We start from the raw sequence: 21,020 nt of genomic DNA, 5'->3' as shown, positions 1-21,020 counted from the left end.
CTCATTAAAAATTTACTAAATGTGGAAAGAGAAGAGGTTTTAAGGAAAAGCTTAGCAAAATTGGGAACCTAGAAATAAAAAAAGCTCAAGTCATCTATGAAGAGTGTAAATAGTTTGGACACTTTATTTTTGAATAATTAAATAAATTTATAATCTTGCTTATGTTGTTAGTTTAAAAAAATGAGATTAAAATACTAAAGTTGTAAGGAAGAATATTGTATCTATCATTGTTACTAGATGGGGGACATCAATTTTTTTTTACACGAGAGTACATTCTTTTAAAAATATAAAGATGAGACTTCTTGTATAACATACCAAATCAATAAAGAGAATTGGATGCAATTTCGTACAAGTAGATTGGATTCAAGTTAGCATATTAGTTTCATTTACCTTTTAATTATCTATATATAATTATAGATTTTGTTATAAAAGATATTTATGAAAGCTAGAGAAGAAGCATAAAGATCTAAGGAATGTAGTGATCCTTCATCTCCACCTCCATATTATGAGAGATGTGAAATAATGCTTGTTTAAAATCAACTGAACAAATGATTTTTCAATCCTCACAACACATTAATGATAAGATTATAAGTATTAAATTAATATCATATTTTTGTTATTCAATTAAGTCTATTAATGTTTCACTTACTTTGCTTATGATTTAGGATGTTATACGACACAACCTATTATTAATGGTAATGATGATGATGATGATGATGATAATTGTTCTTACAATTTATCCGAGGTCGAATATCCTCTACTGAATTGCTCATGTCTTCTCACTCCAGCACAAATGTTCTTCCTGATATCCGAGAGGGTGGGGTACCTGCAAAGATACTCTGACGCTCAAGTTTGTTGAGGTAACTTTTAGTAGTTTAGTTTAGAGTTCAAGATAATATCACCTTTCCCCGTGAGGGCTCCCTTGTATTTATACTGTTCTGATGGGACTTATCTGATCAGAAAGGTTACATAGGCCCAATGGTCGCTTAACCACCCTTTACAATCCCTAATGAAGATTATAGCTCTTAACCTCCTGTACGACGTGGACATTGCTTTGTACCGAGAGGTCGTTAGGTGATGAAGACCAAGTAGAGGAGGCGTATGAGGCCCAAGCCCAACGTATGATCACTAAGAGCGTGACTAAAGCTTTGGGTGATGAGCATCATTTGATGAATCTTCTTGTAATTACTCTTGTGTAGTTTTAGGGAGGTGTAGATATTAAATAAGGAGTATTAATGTACAAAACAAAGTCACATCTTCCATGTGACTTAAGGAGATGGTGTAAGAGTAGTTTAGGAGGTGCCAAAATAGAAAATATGTCACACCTTCCTCATGACTCTAGTATAGGCGCCGAATTTAATTTGGATTAGGAAGGAATTTTGAATTTGTTTCACTTTCATGTCAGTCCTCTAAAGCTATAAATAGAGGTGTTTGGTTTTTGTAAACACAAGTTTGAAATACAAGTAAAGTTACTATACTCAATTTGTGAGTGATTTGGTGTGAGACTTGTTCTCCTCTTCTTTGTCTCATCTTGTGATGCATTGGGAGCATTCAAGTGACGTCTTACCAACACTTATCTTGGATCATCACCTCCAAGTGGCGTGTCTATTCCCAAACCATGCTACAACCACATAAGTTCATCTTCCTTCACTTTGTCTTATTCATTCAATCAGTTGTTCTTCCTAGAATTAAATTTTGTTCAGTTAATTGTGTTCTTCTTTAAATTTTGTTCGGTAATCTTGTTCCATTGTTGTTCACAAGGAGATAACACTCTTATTGAGTTTGGTTCATCATTTTGGAAGGCTTTGTCTCCATTGATGATTCCTTAAGCTTCCTTGAGTTTAATTCCGTTTTAGCATTCTGTTTTGGTGATGTTAATTTCGTTTTCATTGTTTAAGTATTGATTTGTTCCTTGAATTGTTGTCTTCCTTAAAAAATAATGTCGTGTTAAAAGTGTTAAAAGTGTTTATGCTTGATTCAACTCACATCATTAGGCCACCAGGGTATTCAGCTACTCGAGCCGTTATCGGTGTGTTCACAAGATGGCCCTTAACCTGTTTGAGAGATTGGTTTAGGTTTATTTGAATTGGAAGTCAAGCGTTTGACTCCTCCTGATTCCTAACATAACATTTTCCCCCAGGCTTGAGCTTTCTTGGGAAAGAACAAGTCGGCATTATCGACAATGGTTGCCCTTCTCGTAAGCTTTCCTGAGGTCTTGTCTGTGGGGCATTTGCCTTATTGCCGAATATTGTTCACGTAACTGCGAGATAGAGAGTCCCACCTATAATGTTATTGATGTGATGGCTAGTTGGCGTGTCATGTCAATTCCTGAACCTTCGCAAGATCTGAGTCATTACTTTCATTTTGATCTGACAGTTGAGATTTGTGCAACATTTGAATTTCCCCCTTTTTTCCAACGTTATACTTACTTTTTTCCTTTTCTTTGCTTATGCCTTGACTAATTCCTTGACCAAAGTTAAGGTAACCAAACATGTCCTCATTTGCTTCTGATAGTTCCACCTTGAGAATGTCTAAATTAATTGGCACCATGTTGCCTCGCGAAATTGTCCACCTCTCAGATACTGATTCAGTAAGTCCCGAGAGTTCTTGTGAGTCTTCTCGTGTCAGCGGTAATGTCGTTGTGAGTGATATCGCTGGGGACGTGCGTCTTCCGGTTGACCCTCCCGCCCACAAGGTTGCCAATAAACCTAAAGCAATCTCTCAAACAGGTTAAGGGTCATCTTGTGAACGCACCGACAACAACCCGAGTAGCCGAATAACCTGGCGGACTAACTACCTCTCAGTACAAAGCAATGTCCACCTCATACAGGAGGTTAAGAGTGTTAATCTTCATTAGAAACTGTAAAGCGATTTCTGACCAGATAAGGTCCATCAGAATAGTATAAATACAAGAGGACCCTCATGGTGAAAGGTGATATTATCTTGAACTCTAAACTAAACTACTAAAATAAACCTCAACTAACTTGAGCGTCAAAGTATCTTTGCAAGTACCCCACCCTCTTGGACATTAAGAAGAACATTTATGCTGAAGTAAAAAGATAGGAACAATTCAATTGGGGATATTTGATCTTGGATAAATTGTAAGAATAATAATGATAATGATAATAAAAACGGGAGGACATTTATCATGTTTAAGTCCTTTATATTGGAATTGATAATTTAGTTTTTATAACTATTTTCTTTTGTTGAAACTATTTAACTAACATTATTTAGCTAAAAATAATTTATTGCAATAGAAGTTAATATATGAAATTTACTATAGTTAATTTTGGACATAACCTTTAGATATATATATATAATTTTTGTTGTTGTTGTTTTAACATTAATGATATAAAATAGTTAAAAAAAAACAAAGAATGTAATACAGTTAAGCAAGTTAATCAACATTTAAATTACTACAATAGATTAAGAAATATTGGCACATGAAGTTGTAGTGTATATATATATATATATATATATATATATATATATATATATATATATATATATATATATATATATATATAAATAAGAGTATTACAGCTATATTTATTTTGAACGTTTTTTAGTGACCACAATTTGGGTTAGTACGTAATTTACACTTGACCAAATTTAGTTGATATGGTGTTTTCTCTGAAGTGTGACATATTTTCCTCTAAAATTGAAGAATACCAATTATTTAATGTCTTTTAATTTTCTGAAAAATTTGATCTAATCAAAATAAATGTTAAATTTGTCCAAACCAACATACAAAAAGCAAATAGCCCTTCGATTTTATTCCATTTCCATTATTCCCACTAACAATACAAATTGGTTTCACTATAGTCCCATACTTTAATTTCATATTCTAATAAATCATGTTTAGAAACATGCAAAGTATTTATAGAGGTGAAAACTTGTCTAAACTTTTAATTAAGCAACTTCATAGCAACTAAGTCCCAAACAACTTAGACAAACTTTTTATTTTTTTCTCATAAAAATCATCAACTTGAACATATATAAAAGAAACACCATAATCTATTAGGGGTAGATCCCTATGTATAGCTCCATCTAGATTGTCTCTCTTAGAGATTAATGAACTCAAGAAACAATTAGAAATGTTGTTATTTAACCAATGTACTTACCTCATTACATCTCCTTGGGTAGCCCCGTTCTTTTTATAAAGAATGATATGAGTATGCTTATGTGTAAATTATTAATAATAAATAAGAGATTTAAATATGTTTTGGTGTAAGATAAATTGTAGGATTTTTCTCTTATTCCTAATTACTTATTAGTAAATAAAAGGCTTTACATAGTTTTTTAGGGATAAAAATTAAAATAAAAGTTTATTAGTAACAAATGATTCAAAACAAAAAATTATTATTGGCAAAAAGAAAAATTTAGAAGTATATACCTCCACGCTTGTATATTGTGAACTAATCAGAAATAATGGTAGGATTTTACATATATTTATAAATATTAACACAAACTATACCTTCAAAGTTTAATGACTTGCCAATTGTATTATTGTTTACTATAGTAATTACTTCACGATCCCGCTAATTAGTTCTCTCATGATTACTTTGATATACTGTGATGCAGAAATTATTTAACAATGCAAAAGTTGTTATAAACAAAAGTTGGGAGTTGGAACAGAAAGACAGTTTAATATATGATCATATTAGACAAATAATTAATGATTCAAAATATCCTAATGACATAAGCACAAGTAACCAAATTTCATTCCATTTCCAAATTAAGAACATTTTTCCTAATTTTTTTTCCAAATGACTTTTGCTTTTTTTGGCTACACCTATACGAAAAAAGGCACATTCAAATTCAAGGGTTTTTTTTTTATGTTTTTCAAAAGCTTTATTAGAAATAGACTATTCACTGTATAAAATAATTTCATATTATCGTCATTAAAGTAATACTTTTAATTAATCTGTGTCTAATTATATTGTACGATAAATCTCAGTTCATGAACAGAGTACGTAAACTAAGCTATAAACAAATACTATACGTTCATAAAGCATATCCATAGGATTAATCAATTATTATACAGTGAAAATGATTATATTTCATACGATGGATGATCTAATTAAAGTGGTTTTATGGCCATGGTGGAGCGTCATTATTAAAAAATGAATTAGAAAAAGAATTATGTGATAACTTTTTCTTCTTCCTTCTCATAGGGAAAGCATGAGACAAGTCACAATAATAGCTCATAGGAAAAGAGTTCTTACGGCTACCTTAAGTTCATTTTATTCGATCTTAACTTATAAGCATACTCCTCCTAATGATGGCAACCACAACCCTAAACTACTAAAGAAGAATAAAGGGATTCATCTCAACCATTATTTTATTTGCACACTAGAATTATTCCTATAGCATTAGCCTTGTTATAATTGCTGCCATTATGACCATTATAATGATCATGAATGACGTACCTTTTAGACATACTATATAAGAGTTTAGTGTCATGTAATGTCACACAACAAAACATTTGGGAACAAAAGAGACTTTACTAAGATGTTCAAGAGAGGTGGTGGTGTGAGCATTTCAATGTTGCCAAGTTCTGCCATGTTGGTTGGGTTGTGCCGTCCTCGGCGACGGCTCCGGCGGCGGCGGGGAAGCAGCATTCGGCTAGGAAACAAGAGAAGAGGGTTCTGCCTTGGATCACGTCCTGTGGTACAATGGGGTGTCATGGCTCCTCTTAGGTTGTTTAAGAAGATCATCATGGAAATAGCACCAAAGGGGCATTGGATAGAGGCTTATTGTTGGTCTCTACCTCTTCTACGTCCCCAATTATTTCCTCTTTGTTAACCACAAGTGATGGATTTCATCTCCTATCTTTTCTTTTTCCTTTTTTTCTCCTTCAAAATGTGAAAAGTGAAAGTGTAAAACTAAAACAATGACTCCACAAGTCTTGCTACGTAAAGGAAAAATCTTGTGACCAGAACTGCCTCAAAAAAATGTACTCAACTTGGAGGAAGAATCTATATACATTCTCTTTGTGAACTTCATGTAAAATCTCAAAAGGGTAAATAAATTACTCGTTTGCTTTTAATAGCACTTGATAATGTTTGTACAAAGTCCTTGGTTTAAATGTTGGGAAGATGCAAGTTTACTATGTCCTCATCAATAATGCAAGATTGTTAAGATTCAAAACACCGAAGAGCAATTAGTTTTCCCAAAAGGGTTTGTTATTAAGACCACTTGGTTTGATAAAAAATAACTTGTTTGAATTAAGTCTTTTTTGCTTAGGTTCTAAATTAATCAATAAAAGTATTCATGAAAATCTGTTTCCGACAAATTTTAATACAAAGCTCGAGAAGTTTCAGAAATTATTCAAGTCCGCGATTAAATTGAATTAGAATTTTAAATCTAGATGTAGAAACCAATACTCTTTCAACCAAACCAAAATTTTATTAGGCTTAAAACTACTATTTTAACTAAAATGTTCAATTGTTCATACCTATTTAAGAACTTGTTTATATTAAACTAAGTTAAACTTCTCTCCAGGATTATATGATTGACCATTAATTCAGTTTTATATCTTAAATTAAGACGTACATTTCGTTGCAGTTTAATAAATCGAGTTCAAATAGAAATAAAAGGTCAACAAGGACCCAAGAAGTGATTCACAAATTGAGTTCAAATAGAAGTAAAAAGTCAACAAGGACCCAATAAGTGATTCATGAATTTGGATTCTCAGCTGAAAGTTGTGTGCCTTCAAAATACACTTAATTTTTTATATTTAATATATTTTAAAATATCAAAAAATTAGGGTATTTTGAATACACTAGGACAACACCAAAAACCCTGCAAAGAATCAGAATTCGTGACTCTGCTAATTTTGCATTTGGTTGCAAGAATGTTCACAGTATTTCGCACGGCAACATTCAACTGTGCAACTGCAACAGTCAACAAGGAAGTATTTTGCCATTTTAACAGGCAAAAGCTGAGACCACATTTGGTGATCATAAAAAACTCATAATATAGTAATAGAAAAGCATTACTGTATAAAACTCCCCTTGAACATGAACTATATAGGTTTAAAAAAGGAAACAGCTCTTCCTCCAAGATTAGATATTGTAAATGTACAACCAAAACGTGACCAATAAAGGAAATACACAAGCAAAAAGAAATGTTTGCAGCAATACAGACAAACCAATGTTCACAAAACCCGTTAGTTTAGTAGTTACTTTTTTCCGAAGTATGAAAACAAGGTTGGTTGTTTATCATTAGCAGTTTTTGTTTTTTCCTTTTTCTTTGCAGGGTTCGAACTTATCTGATCATGATTTGCCAGTGCTGGCTTTGAATCAGCTGAAAAAGTCTCATACTCACGCTTAATTGGGAGCGTAGAAGCATTTTTAGAATGGGAAGAACCACTGAATTTCAAGTCATTGTCTCCCTCCTCAGCTTTTGCTCCTTCAATCAAGTCTTCTGTAGGTTCAGTCTTGACAAATTCATGAGATGATAACTTCTGCTCTGGCTTTGTGTCTTTACTTTCAGCTCCTTTTTTTGAAAAGAACATAGAGATTGACGTGTTCCCTTCTGCCTTTACTTGAATCTGCCAAACATGGTACAATGCTAACTATGGTTTTAAAATTTCAATATTAAATCATGTAGACAGATTGCTTACACCCTAAATATGTAAATACATAAGCAAGAACATGACAATAGAGAACTTATGAAACATTGGGCCCCGCTTCAACAAACATGGGCACAATAACATGACATTGAGTGTTCTGGCATATTTGTTTGTTAAATTTGAATAGAATACAAATTGAACACCAGCTGATCATAGCACAACTGATTATCCCCAGACTGATGGGGATATGATCCATCACTTCACATTCCCACTCTCCTTTTTAATGGTCTAATAGAATTCCAAGAACCCAAAAAATAAAAAAACTAAAAGTTATACCTTGTCATTGATAATTTTTAAACGACCAGTACAAAACAAAGTAAAATCCAAAATTTTCTTTTTTGAATTTATACATCAAAGAACAAGTGGAAATAAAGATCTAGGTAAGTATAATTGCAGGTTAAGATAAAAGTAATGTGATTTGTTGACTGAATTACATGTTCAACTTAATACACCAAGATACATATTTAAGATGTTCAAACTAAAAAAAAAACTAAATGACAAGAAACATTTAATGAATTTTTAATAGTCCTACCTCCTTTATGCACTCAGGTCCATCAAACGATGTCTTCCCCATAGCAGATGTCACTGGGTACCATACCTGGAGATGAAAACAAATGGAAAAACTAACAATACTAAATGCAACGATATTAAGCCAGAAAATCTTAACATGACTGGTATTAATGAAGAAAACAGAAATTACAGCCTCGATGTTCTGTAAAAACACATACCAAATCAGATTCTTCATATGGCTTCATCACACTCTTAAAACTGGAAGCAGAACTGCTTAGCCAGGTATCAGTTGATTCCTTGCTGCCCAAAATAACAGGCATCCTATCTAAGGAGATACATTAAAGTACAGACATAACATAAGTATTTAACCAATATAATTGTTATAATCATAAAAATAAGGAGTTGATCCTATATAATCAGAAATATTGTTATAAATTATAATTATAGAAATAAGGAGCTGAGTTTATATAATTACGATTATATAGATTATACATGTATTATTAGAAACATTTTTATTTATTTATGTATCATATTCACTCTTTGAGGATATCAAATCTCCTCTATTTATTGTATTGATTCCTTTATCTTAATATGAACAAAGCACTTGTGTTGTCACACACGGTTTCACCTTAATGTTTCTCTTCTCCCAAGAGTTTAACAATATCAAATCTACTCGAGTATATGAATGTTTCAGCAGTCCCAAAAAGGGGAAGTCTATAATCTAATATATGAGAATCTTGTGAATGAAGGTCTAGCCACTTTGCATATGTTGACACTTGGTAGGAAACTTAAGCTCTATGAAGTGTTTTTTATTAATTTACAAAAAGGAAACGGAGGCATACCTAGTTAGGAATTCCAATAGGTGTACGACAAGAACTGTAAAAGGTTGCTAATATCCAACAATGCAAAAATCCACATAAAAGGTCATTTCCGTTGGTATGCCAAAATTTAGAGTGCATGACTCACCGTGAAGCCACTGAAGTGCTGAAGATGATGAGGTCGTAACAATAGTGAATGTATGTAGTGTTTCACCTGCAGTTAGCAATTCACATCAACATTACATGCTGTCTTGTCTTTCATATTGGATAAATTCAGTTCCTTACATCTTTCGGAAGAAATGTTTACCTTCAGAATTTTGCCATGAGTCATAAAGAGCAGCAAAGACAAGTGGCCGGCCATCTTTGAAGTGAATATAGTAAGGCTGTTTCTTTGAACCATCCTTTTTCCACTCATAAAATCTTAAACATATATTTAAAAAAGCAAATCAACTGAAAGAACAGAACATAAAGCCACAAATAAGCAGAGCATGAATGTAATCCACAAAACTTTGGAATATTTAGAAAAACCGTAAAGAAAAGGAAACCTCTTGTTAGAAGGAATACGTTGAATCAAAAATTTGAACATAATAATAGGCTAGGAACATGGCACAAAATACACAAGAATAAAAGACTAAAAATATAATAATAGGCAAAGGTATATATACTTAAAAACTAGCACAACGGTTGTCATGATGGAATTTATCTCGTTCTAATGAAGAATCCATCTCAACTCTCAAATACTATTATGTATGAAACAGTAACATAAACACACTGGTAGTGCATTTTCTACCCAGCAAGTAGAACTCATTTTGATTCAGCTCATACATTTTTAGGAAACATGACAAAAAAGGTCTTACCTAGAACTAGACAAATCTTCAACAGTACAAGCAATATTAAAAAAGCATTTTTATACTATAATATTAGAAGAAACAGTAATAGGAATAAAAGTGATATGACATGGGCTGATAAAGGGGCTTTGGGCCAACCACAAGTTACTGTTGCTAGTGAACGGCCCAAGAGGAAGATTATCCAACCAAAGCATCTAGATGGCTATGTCTAGTGAACCAATTCTGTTACTGGATGCTTTGTTGGCAATATAGTATTGGCTAGCTTAATATTGGGAATATAGATGCTAGATTGTATTTTGTATTTTTGCATTCTGTTATTTGACTAGAATCTAAGTCTGCCATATATCATTTAAAATGCAAGCACAGTAAAGAAGCAAGGAAAAGTATTAGCTCATTTCCATCTCTTATTTTAAAGAGACTACCAGTCCTCGAATTCAAGGAATTACTTCTTCTATTCTTATGTTATCTTAACAAAAAGTTACAGCAAGCGGAAGCAATCCCAAGTCATGTTAAAGCTAAATATAAGAACAGATAGGTGAAAATATAATTAAACAAGAAATGCGACACATACCCTTCTACTGCTACAAGGCACCTGCTTTTAGGAAGCAAACGACGAAATGATGCCTTTTCATCTATAGATTCTGATCGAGCATTAAACTACAGTATAGAGCATAGTTCACATCAGATTGAGTACTTTGTTTAACAGATTATGATTTAAGGCAGTAGTATTGTAGTTGACATAATCCAAAAATGATTATGAAAACAGTAAACACACCAAGAAATTTCATAATGAACATTGGCTAAAATGACATTTATAACTTTCATAGTAGTAAAGCACCAAGCAAAATTGTCAGGCTCATATTTCAGGAATGATATGATGGTATTTTTAAGAGAGGTTGAAAATGATTCAAGAATTCAATAAGGAACCTGGTATCATAATCAATGTTATTTAAATATAACATTTTAATCATAAATTGAGCAATTATAATTTTACCCTTATTCATAATAAAGACAGAAGAAACTCACAAATTTCCATAAATCATTCTTCCTTGCACAGGACAAAAAAAACAGATAAGAACCATACTGTACATCATAATAATAAAAATTATGAAGCACCATGAAAAAACCAAACGGAACTTTCAGTTTCCCTGATTTACCAGTGGCTTCCAAAATACTGGCATGCTATAAAAATGAATATACAAGACATAGAAATCTAACTGTGTGCAAAGGTGCATCATACACCCACTATAATTCTTAGCATTGTTTGATCATAAATTACTACAATGTGAGCAAAGTGCTCGACTAAAACCTCAAATGAACAACACATCATAGAACAGTTGACCTCAAATTAAAATTTGATTTGCTGTTAAAAGTTTGTGTGGTTCATGGATCATATCCACGGGTTAAAATGCATTTAATGTTCATTATTGGCTGTACTTTGCATTACTTATTACAATCATAGGAACTAATCTCCATCACAAGTAAACCTATCAAGAGTCTATACAAATGGATGGCATGCAGAACCCAGGAAACACATTCTACAATTATAAAAGAGCTCATCATTTCCATCAATCATCTCCAAAAGATACTATTCTCTCTCTCTCTCTCTAAATCCCCCCTCTAAATTTAACTATTGCTAATCAAAATTATTCATATGATTCATCTGAACTTATTATTATACAACATATTCTCAGAATCAAAGTAACTCAATGATACAGGGAAGAACCTGTCCTAAGCAAATGGAAGACCTTAAAAAAGGGGTAGAGGAGGCAGCTTCCCCCTTCCCTTATCCTAAATTTTTCCATACTATGTGCCGCATCTCTCTTCCAATAACTATAATTTGTGTCATTTTCACCATAGAAAATGATAATTTAAATTTTAATTGCATATGTTGTCATCATTTTATGCAATAAAGTCGGACATGACAATATATACCAAATATCTTAATTATTTTATCTAAATTAAAGTAATTCACTCCCAGGAAATGACAAGAAAAATAATTCATTCCCATCACTGATTATCATGCTCCCATCGACCCAATAAATAAGAAGTAAAATTATTGAATCCATAAACTATACCATCTTGTAGTGATAGAAGTAAAAGTATTGAATCCATAAACTATACCATCTTGTAGTGATCAGGTTTCTCTGTTTTCTTTGTAAAACTGGGGATTAAACCCCATTTCATGCTATGAAGAACATAGCCACCGCTGTCAGATGCTTCTTCTCTCCGAACTACTGGCATGTTGGATCCCGGTGAAACATTATACGCCGGCCTATACCTAAGCACGAAGTCAAATTCAACTGTGAAATACAAATTCCACACCAACCTATTTCTTTCAAAACATTAAAGTCCCAGCAATATTTCATTTATATTCAGGAACCAAATTCCCAGGAGTGGAATTTTTTACAGATTCACACAATCAGCGAAGCAGAATAACTAATGAAGATAAGAAATGCGTGTTTTGAGTCCGCTGTACCGAGATAAAATAAGTCATCTCATCTTCATCCCACGATTCTGATTTGGCAAACAGTGTGAATGTGTAAAAAATCCAACTGCAGAGTCACGCTTCATCATCTTTTCCAAGGACAGCCATTTTAGACCGACTTGAAGAACCCCCAACATAACAAACTTAAAAGAAAAACCAAAAAGGTTCCTTTTTTCTTCCATTTCGCCATTGGTTCCAAAAAACCATTTCAGACACACTTGAAGCTATCCCCAAACTAACAGAGAAAAAAAAAAGATTCATTTTCCTTATACATAGTCAATTAACAGTCATGGCATTTCAGAATCAGTTGCAGTGAAGCCAACACGACAGAACAAGCAATCGATAAAAAAAACTGAAAGTCACCAAATGCTTCCCTGGTTGTGTTCTAGCGAAACATGAAAAAATAAAATGAAAAAAATTTGGAAGCTGGAAAGAGCTAGTTTTGTGTGGTTGTGATTGTTGAGATGTTGTAGTTAAAGGTTTTACCGGTCCATATGCAGAGTACGAGTAGGAGCATCGCTGCGGTGACAAGCCCTTGGAACATCATCAGACCTAAGAGTACAACGTGTTCTCCCACACATCTCTCTCACTCTTGGGGTTTCCTCTCTTCAAGGCGGGAATAGAATAAAACACTTCTCTTTTCAGAAACTGCTACAAAGGTGGTGTGTGTCTTGAGCCGGACCAAACCGGAAAATAGACCCAATCGTTTTCATCTTTTGAAGTCTTTAACGTTAAAGATTTTGATTAGAATGACAAAATAAATATATATTTTAAAATATTGTATATTTTATTTAATTAAATAAATAATATATAACAATTATGAATTGGTATAAATAATTAAATTATACATTTCGTTGTATACAAGTTAATAGTATTTGATATTAATTAATAATTATGTGTACTTTTTTTATGAGTTTTTATTTTTTTTAAAAATATTCGATTAAATTAAAAATAAGAAGGAAATTGGAAAAATATCAATTCAAACTTTTTTAACTATTTTTATGATTTTTACCATTTAAAAAATATTAATTTTTATTTTTTAGTGAATTTTGATTCAAATAATCGAAAGAAAAGAAACAACTTTTACTCATGATTTATTGAATTTTAATTTTATTAAGGAATTTTTTTTAAAATATTTTACTCATGATTTATTGAATTTTTGTTTTTATTAAGAAATTGTTTTTGAAAATTGAGAATTCAATTTTTTTTAATTAAAATTATTCATTAGTTTAATTAATTCTAATTAATTTGTTGTTCGGTTAGTTCAAGAGGTAAAATATGTAGATGTCTAAAAACGAGTGAGATATTAAATATCGATTAACACTTTGCTTTATCAATCAAATTATCAAATTATGTGTTAAATTTAATTAATGTTTGTGTAATTAAATTTGATATTTGTGTGAGAATTGAAAAATGACTCTTAAGATAATAAACCTGCTTTCTTTATTGTTTTATAACTGACTATTTTAAGTATTGAATATTGATTGATATATTTGTTATTAGACCCACTGAGAGATGATTTAAAGTCATATATCTAATGACTAAACAATTTAGGGTTTAGGGTTTAATTTAAGCTACAATTATTTTAATTTATACAATTATTTTAATTTGACTGCTAACAACAAGTATCATACTAAAGACATATAAAGTCTAAATGAAACTTCCAATTTCATACGCGCAAAGCCCATATTTTGAATTAAACCGTGCACAAAAAGTCTAAATGAATAAACCATATTTGAATTGAACCCTGCAGAAATGTCTAAATGAAGCTCCCTATTTCGTAACTACTTAACAAAAGTAAGAATATTTACCTTTATCAACATATTCTTGAAAATGGAAAAAGAATGACATGAAAAACAAGCACACCTCTGTAGTCTATACGTTAAACAAGAAAACTAAGCTAAAATTCTTAAACAGAATCCATCCTAGATAATTTGAGCAGGCTACCATGTGTTCCAACTTGAACAGAAGGAACCCTGAGAAACCCTTGGAATTCTATTATCCCTTTTGTACACTTGGAATTCATCATCGGATTGTTGTTACTACATGTGGCTGATTTCTTGCGATGGAGACGGCACCTGAATGAACCTTCATGAGTGGTTGGTGCACAGTAACACGCCTTAGAATGTGTTCCTGATTTCTCTTTGCTTTCTTTTATGCTCAAATTCTCTGTCTCTTCCATTATCACCTTCAACAACTCCTTCCCACCTTCATTCTTCTTATTGTGACCAGAAATGTTGGACTTTTTCTTTGAGATGTTTTCTTGTTTGCTCTCTGTCACATTCTTCTTCTTCTCCATAGTCCTCTTTCTCAGCAGAATCAATTCTTCTCCTCTTACTCTTGACATGTTCTGCATTTTTCTGGTTATGGTCATTATAGAAGTGGAAAATTTCTTAATAACATAATTGTTATATAATTGAACAAGTTTATCATAATGTGTGATCATAAATGATCATGCAATTGAAAATTATGAATTTTTTAATAATTACTTTAAAAACTCATCTAAGGTCGTTTTCACTTACAGAGGAAGAAATTGGATTCTCAATAAATGATGTAAGAAGAAACACATTTTAGAAACCAGCACTGCTTCTTCAGAAAACAACTGACGTCACCCACAGAACAATTATGCAGTTCTTGTGAAAATTTGCTAACCCCAGATTTGATCAATGTGATTTTAATATTAATCGATCAAACCCACCTCTCAACTTCCAAGATCTCAGTCAAAAAAAATCAAGAAAAATATATAAAGGTGAAATTTTGAGGGTTGAAACCAAGTTTTCTGTTTTGATTAGTCAACACGGTCGCACAATATTACTCAAAGCAAACAAGTACGAAAAATTGTTGAAGTTACAGAGTAAAAAGAAAATCAGTGCAACATATAGTTTTGGGAATTCAAGAACAACACAGAGCACATCAACACAAATGAATTGAAAGAAGTTACAGATGAGGGAGCTAAAAACTGCAACATACCTAAGAGAGGTCGTTCTTGGAGTGAAAATTATTGAACAGGATCGAATCCGTGTGTAGCAATTTCAGATTAAAGGATACTTTTGTGAAGAAAAGAACAGAAAGAGGTTTAGTGAGTGGAAGGTGTTGTTGGTAGAAAAAAGAGAAAAGATGCACATGAACAGAAGGAATCTTTGAGAGTTCTTGAGAGGCCTACACGTACTCTCACAGAATGTAGAGACTTGACACTTGGACTTCACCAAAGAAATTTCGGTTTGTTTTTCAGATACTGCAGAGTTATTTATAAAGTCCACTCTAACAAACTAATGATAAAATAATTAGATATAGATATAGTGTAACTCTATTTTGCTTTTTAAGATCACATCCTAACTTAATTTTAACTTTAATATATATTTTGATTTAGTATTTAAATTTATTAGTTTTATAAAGATAAAATCTATTCAAATTTTACATATATAAAATCTATTCAAATTGAAATATATCTTTAAAATATATTTAATTATTGTTACATATGTGTTTATAGAAACACATATCTTCTGATTAAATTATTAAATCTTAAATAAATAATAACTTTATATAAAATGAGAATTAGTTCATTAAATTTCATGGAAATATTTTTTATTATCTATTATGTATCAAGTATATATATATTATAAAAAATATTCTTTTTAATAAGGAAAGACACCACGTGTGGCATTATATTGATTCTTTTTTATATTACTATATAATATATAAATTATCTTTTTAACCAACAACATTAGTTGTTCACACAAGTAATTGAGAGTTATGGTTTTTAATCACATGGTTTACCTTTCCACCCTGATGATATTATTTTTTTAGTTATTGTTTTAAATAATGAATGATTTATATCAATTTAATGATTAAAAAAATTAATATCACAAGAATGTCACAAGTATTTATTATAATAAATATGATTAATACTTTTGAAGAAGTTAAACAAAATTATTATAAATATTTTTTCTCAACACTATTTATTTCACACTTAAATATTTTTTATAATTGTATCATGATCCAGCCGGTTGACTCAACGCAAGAGCGTTGCCTCGTCACGATCTTCCTCACCAGCTTGACACCACGCGCCTTCCAAGTCCACTCCACAGATAGCTTCTCTGAGAACCTGAAAAACACACAGTGGCGCCTCTGCGGCCGGTGGCGCTTCGACGCTCAAGTCAGTGACAAGAACACCCAAAAACTAAGAGAGAATATGCTCTGTAGGACCGTACTGTAGGCACACAACCTTAGCAGTATCCGCCGTAATGAAAAAACGTACCTCTGCAGATTCTGTTAAGGTTACCTTTATAGCTGGGTTTCTTCTCTCTCCAGGCCGTTATGCTTTTGGACGCGTGGCTCGCGTCCAGCCCTGCACGTGTCGCCATCTGGGCTGGGACAGCAGGTAGCACCCAGCCCTACACGTGTCATCATCTGGGCTGGGGCAACTCAAACGTCATTCTTTGTGTAGTAACCAGCCGCACAGCTAAGTCCTCAACTCAAGGAGCAACCCAACACGTAATGCGCTGTGAAACACCACCCGTCAAGGCGAGTATCGGATGCAACAAAGTGCATCATCTCTGTGATATCGCCCATCGCGAATGGCACCCTCCTTACTGCTACGCCATGCATGTTCTAGCTGGGGAAACCTTGCCACCAACAAATGTCCACTCTGGGAATCCTGTCGTTGATGAGCAAGGTGTTTCCCCCAACCCACTCGACTTTCATGCCCCAAACTGGTGCCACCATCGTCTTACTGAACTTACACGCTCGGAATTACCCTTCTGAGCCTTCGACAGCCTTAACTAAGTTCGCTGGGAGACCTGGCGACGTGCTCCTTGTGGCGGTGTGTAAACCACCCGATCTCCTAGCATTCTCATACGGCGACTGCGACGCAACTCTGGTGACCGCCAGTTACGCACACTAGAGATCGGAGAACGCCAACCCACCGATCGGCGACTATGCCTACTTCCGAGGCGACGTGCTCCAATCCACCGATCGGCGACTATGCCTGCTTCTGAGCCATTCATCTTTTCTAGCCTATGCGTTCCATTGAGCACTCCCCACTCGAGCACGTGCAAGACGCGTCATCACGCCTGATGACCTGGTCGGTACACAAGCCCCCCAGTCTTGAGCTAATAACTTGTTTTTAGCAAAAAGACTAAGAAGTTCACCGTTCCATTTTCTTCTTCGACACATATAAATGTGCACATGGTTTTGCTTTTATCTGCTGTGTAATCATCTGATATAACTGACTAACTCTTGCTTTAAAGAAATCGACTTAGCGCCAACTGGTGCTTAGCTTAGGCAGTAGGCGTGGGCCAGTCTTAGTATCTGAAATCTAGCTCTCCTCAATTCGCCCTCGCAAAGAGGTCTTGTATCTGTTCTGGCCTGCACCCACTCTAGGCGAGGGGGACTTTTAATCTCTTCTCGCCTATTCTCGCTCACGGCGAGTAGGTCTTTTTAATCTTTTCTCGCCTACTCTCGCTCGAGGCGAGAGGGTCTTTCTCTGGTGCCTCAACTTGCCCAGGGGCTACCTGGATGGACTGAGGACTTTCGAACTTGCCTCAATTTGCTTACGCACAGAGGTCTTGCATTCTGTTCTTGCCTGAACTCGCTCAAGACGAGGAGAACTTTCTCTGGTGCCTCAACTTGCCCAGGGGTTACATCTCCTCTTCCCCTGGATGCACTAAAGACTTTTAATCTCATCTCGTACCGGGGCTAGCTATTCATACTTGAGGAGGGGGCGTCCCGAAGGAATCCCTTAACCCCTGCTCAAGGACTAGGCGCACGAATTTTAACTGTTATCTTGTTCTGAACTCTCGCCTATACTCGCTCTAGGCGAGTAGGACTTCTTAATCTGTTCTCGCCTACGCTCTTTCTAGCGAGTAGGACTTCTTCTCTTTCTCGCCTGCACTCGCTCAAGGGCGAGGAGGACTTCTTCTCTTGCCTCAAAATGCACGAGAGCGCTGAGGGCTTTTTGCACTACTGGTACCTCCGATCGCCAAAAGACGACGAGGTCTCTAGAACTTTTAACTACTGCCACCGATCGTCGTAAAACGACAGGGACTTTAAAACTTTAACTATTACCACCAATCGTCGAAAAACGATGGGGACTTTAAAACTTCAAGTATTGCCACCGATTGCCGAAAAATGATGGGGACTTTAAAACTTCAACTATTGCCACCGATCGCCGAAAAACGATGGGGACTTTAAAACTTCAACTATTGCCACCGATTGCCGAAAAACGATGGGGACTTTAAAACTTCAACTATTGCCACCGATCGCCGAAAAACGATGAGGACTTTAAAATTTTTACTATTTGAAGCATGCAATATGACTTTACTGTTGCCCTAGATCACATACGAGTAATAAAAACTCTCAAAGCCATAAGCATGCAAACTTAGAAGCTTTAAACTTTGAAAAACTCTTCTTTATTGGGTGGCCTCATTAAAAACCCTCCTTAGGGAAAAAAGAGTGCCCCCTTGAAATTGTTTTAACAGAGACTATTCAAATCTCTTCACATTCGTCTTTACTTACAAGGCTTTAACTGTAATACAGCTTGAGATGTGTGGCGTTCCAAGTGCGAGGAATCGCCCCTCCTTCTAACGTCTCCAAGCGGTAGGCGCCATTCCCGAGCGCCTCGGTTATTCTGAACGGTCCCGTCCACTTGGGCGATAACTTGTTCTGCATCTCATATTGATGGGCCTTCCTCATCACCAGATCGCCGCTTCTGAACTGCCTTGACATTACCTTAGAGTTGTACCTTCGCTCAACTCTTCTCTTTACTGCTTCGGCTTTCACTCTCGCCTCCTCCCTGACCTCATCCAGCAAATCCAGATTCATTCTTCTTTCTTCGTTCGAGTCTTCCGCCACGAAGTTCTGGAATCTCGGCGAGCTTTCCTGGATTTCGACTGGAATCATCGCATCACATCCATAAACCAGACTAAAGGGGGTCTCGTGGGTTCCTGACTGCTCAGTGGTATGGTATGCCCAAACTATGCGGGGTACCTCTTCAGCCCACGATCCCTTAGCTTTCTCTAATCTTCTCTTTAAACCTCTCAGCAACACCCGATTGGCAGACTCCACTTGGCCATTCGTCTGTGGGTGCTCGACGGATGCAAACACCTGTTGTATCCCCACCTCTTCGCACAGCTTTTTCAAGAGGTGACTTGCAAACTGAGTCCCATTGTCTGACACCAGGCGTTTGGGCACACCAAACCGACACACTATGTTCTTCCATACAAAGCTCTCGATCTTGTGTGCGGTGATTTGGGCCACTGGCTCTGCTTCGATCCACTTGGTGAAGTATTCAATCGCCACTACCAAGTACTTCATCTGCCTGATCGCCAATGGTTAGGGTCCCAGTATGTCAATTCCCCAAGTATGGAACGGCCAGGGGCTGGAAATCGACTTCAGCTCTTCTGGGGGTGCCTTGTGCCAATCGGCGTGCTGCTGGCATTGCTTGCAACGCTGGGCGTATCTCTTGCAATCTTCTCTCATCGTGGGCCAGTAATAGCCTGCACGGATAGTCCTTGTTGCCAGCGATCGACGTCCAATGTGGCTCCCGCAAATTCCCTCATGGAGCTCAGCCATAATCCTCGTGCACTTCTCTCCGTGTATACATACAAGAAGAGGGTGTGTGAATCCAAACCTGTACAGCTCGCCGTCAATAAGGGTAAACTTGCTGAAGCTCTTCTTTATTTTTCTGGCCTCAGTTGGGTCAACTGGAAGCACACCATCCGCTAAATAACGTTGGTAAGGCGTTATCCACGTGTCTGGCTCGTGGACAGCGCAAACCTGCATCGATCTTGCCCCTTCCGCTGGGCGCGCTCTGACCCTCGGCGCCCTCAGAGTTTCATGCGTTAGGGATCTATGACTTCTCGTCGGTCTTCCCGTTGATCTACAAACGTGGAAAACTTGGTGGTCTGCCACGAATGCTCGAGGCACTTTCAAAGTTTCTTGAATGACAGTCCTCTGCTTGCCCCCCTTGCCCGAATTGGCAAGCTTGGCTAGCAAGTCAGCTCGGGCATTTTGTTCTCTTGGCACGTGCACCACTTCAATGAAGCGAAAGATCTTCTTAGCTCTTGCACGTACTCCAAGTAGGCTGCCATCTGCGGGTCCTTGGCTTGGAACTCGCCAGTTACTTGTCCTGTGACCAACAACGAGTCGCTCTTGGCCATCAGCACTCTCGCCCCCATTTCCTTAGCCAGCAGGATTCCAGCGATCAAAGCCTCATACTCTGCTTGGTTGTTGCTTGCTTTGAAAGCGAACCTCAATGACTGCTCTATCAACACTCCGTTGGGCCCTTCCAAAATGACCCCAGCCCCGCTGCCCAGCTGGTTGGACGACCCATCAACAGAGAGTACCCAGCGAAAGTCACCCTCGGCGTTCTGTGCCACCTCGGAGGACAACTCAACCACGAAATCGGTGAAGACTTGCCCTTTGATCGATCCCCGAGGTTCATACTTGATGTCGAACTCCGAAAGCTCGATTGCCCACTTCACCATCCTTCCAGCCACATCGGGCTTCTTCAAAACCTTCTGGATTGGCATATCAGTCATCACCAGTACCGTGAAGCTCTGGAAGTAATGGCGCAATCTCCTCGCCGAGAATACAACCGCCAATGCTGCCTTTTCTAGGGCCTGGTACCTCACCTCCGGGCCTTGCAGCACTTTGCTAACGAAATATATAGGCCTTTGGATCTGGTCCTGATCCTGCACTAGCACTGTGCTGATCGC

At 35.8% G+C, this 21,020-nt stretch overlaps 2 protein-coding genes and 1 long non-coding RNA gene across 4 annotated transcripts; 1 reads left to right on the top strand and 2 right to left on the bottom strand.

The window, feature by feature from the left end:
- The first annotated feature begins 5,480 nt into the window (after positions 1–5,480).
- LOC137824432 (uncharacterized) lies at positions 5,481–6,153 on the top strand. The gene has a single exon (XM_068630079.2). The coding sequence runs from the start codon at positions 5,515–5,517 to the stop codon at positions 5,806–5,808; it is 294 nt and encodes a 97-aa protein (XP_068486180.2). The 5' UTR covers positions 5,481–5,514; the 3' UTR covers positions 5,809–6,153.
- Positions 6,154–7,035: 882 nt separating this feature from the next.
- LOC137826519 (embryonic stem cell-specific 5-hydroxymethylcytosine-binding protein) lies at positions 7,036–13,049 on the bottom strand. 2 transcript variants are annotated; one of them, XM_068632508.2, is made up of 8 exons: positions 12,790–13,049; positions 11,940–12,096; positions 10,387–10,472; positions 9,275–9,387; positions 9,116–9,181; positions 8,368–8,474; positions 8,172–8,237; positions 7,036–7,558 (listed from the first exon to the last, which is right to left on the bottom strand). In XM_068632508.2, exons 1-8 carry the CDS (start codon positions 12,882–12,884, stop codon positions 7,187–7,189), a joined length of 1,062 nt encoding a protein of 353 aa, XP_068488609.2. In that variant the 5' UTR covers positions 12,885–13,049; the 3' UTR covers positions 7,036–7,186. The 2 variants fall into 2 exon arrangements, with proteins under 2 accessions (XP_068488609.2, XP_068488610.2); XM_068632509.2 differs by having other exon boundaries at positions 11,940–12,538; positions 12,790–12,913.
- A 1,009-nt stretch (positions 13,050–14,058) lies between these two features.
- On the bottom strand, positions 14,059–15,475 carry LOC137824396 (uncharacterized). Its single transcript, XR_011083249.2, has 2 exons — positions 15,274–15,475; positions 14,059–14,653 (listed from the first exon to the last, which is right to left on the bottom strand). It is a non-coding gene; the product is annotated as an uncharacterized LOC137824396 (long non-coding RNA).
- Between the last annotated feature and the right edge of the window lie 5,545 nt (positions 15,476–21,020).

The sequence above is a fragment of the Phaseolus vulgaris genome, chromosome 8, assembly GCF_051622355.1.
Source record: "Phaseolus vulgaris cultivar YP4 chromosome 8, ASM5162235v1, whole genome shotgun sequence".
Taxonomy (NCBI): domain Eukaryota; kingdom Viridiplantae; phylum Streptophyta; class Magnoliopsida; order Fabales; family Fabaceae; genus Phaseolus; species Phaseolus vulgaris.
Note: the sequence above shows the minus strand (reverse complement) of the source record. Positions and strands in the feature narration are given on the sequence as shown.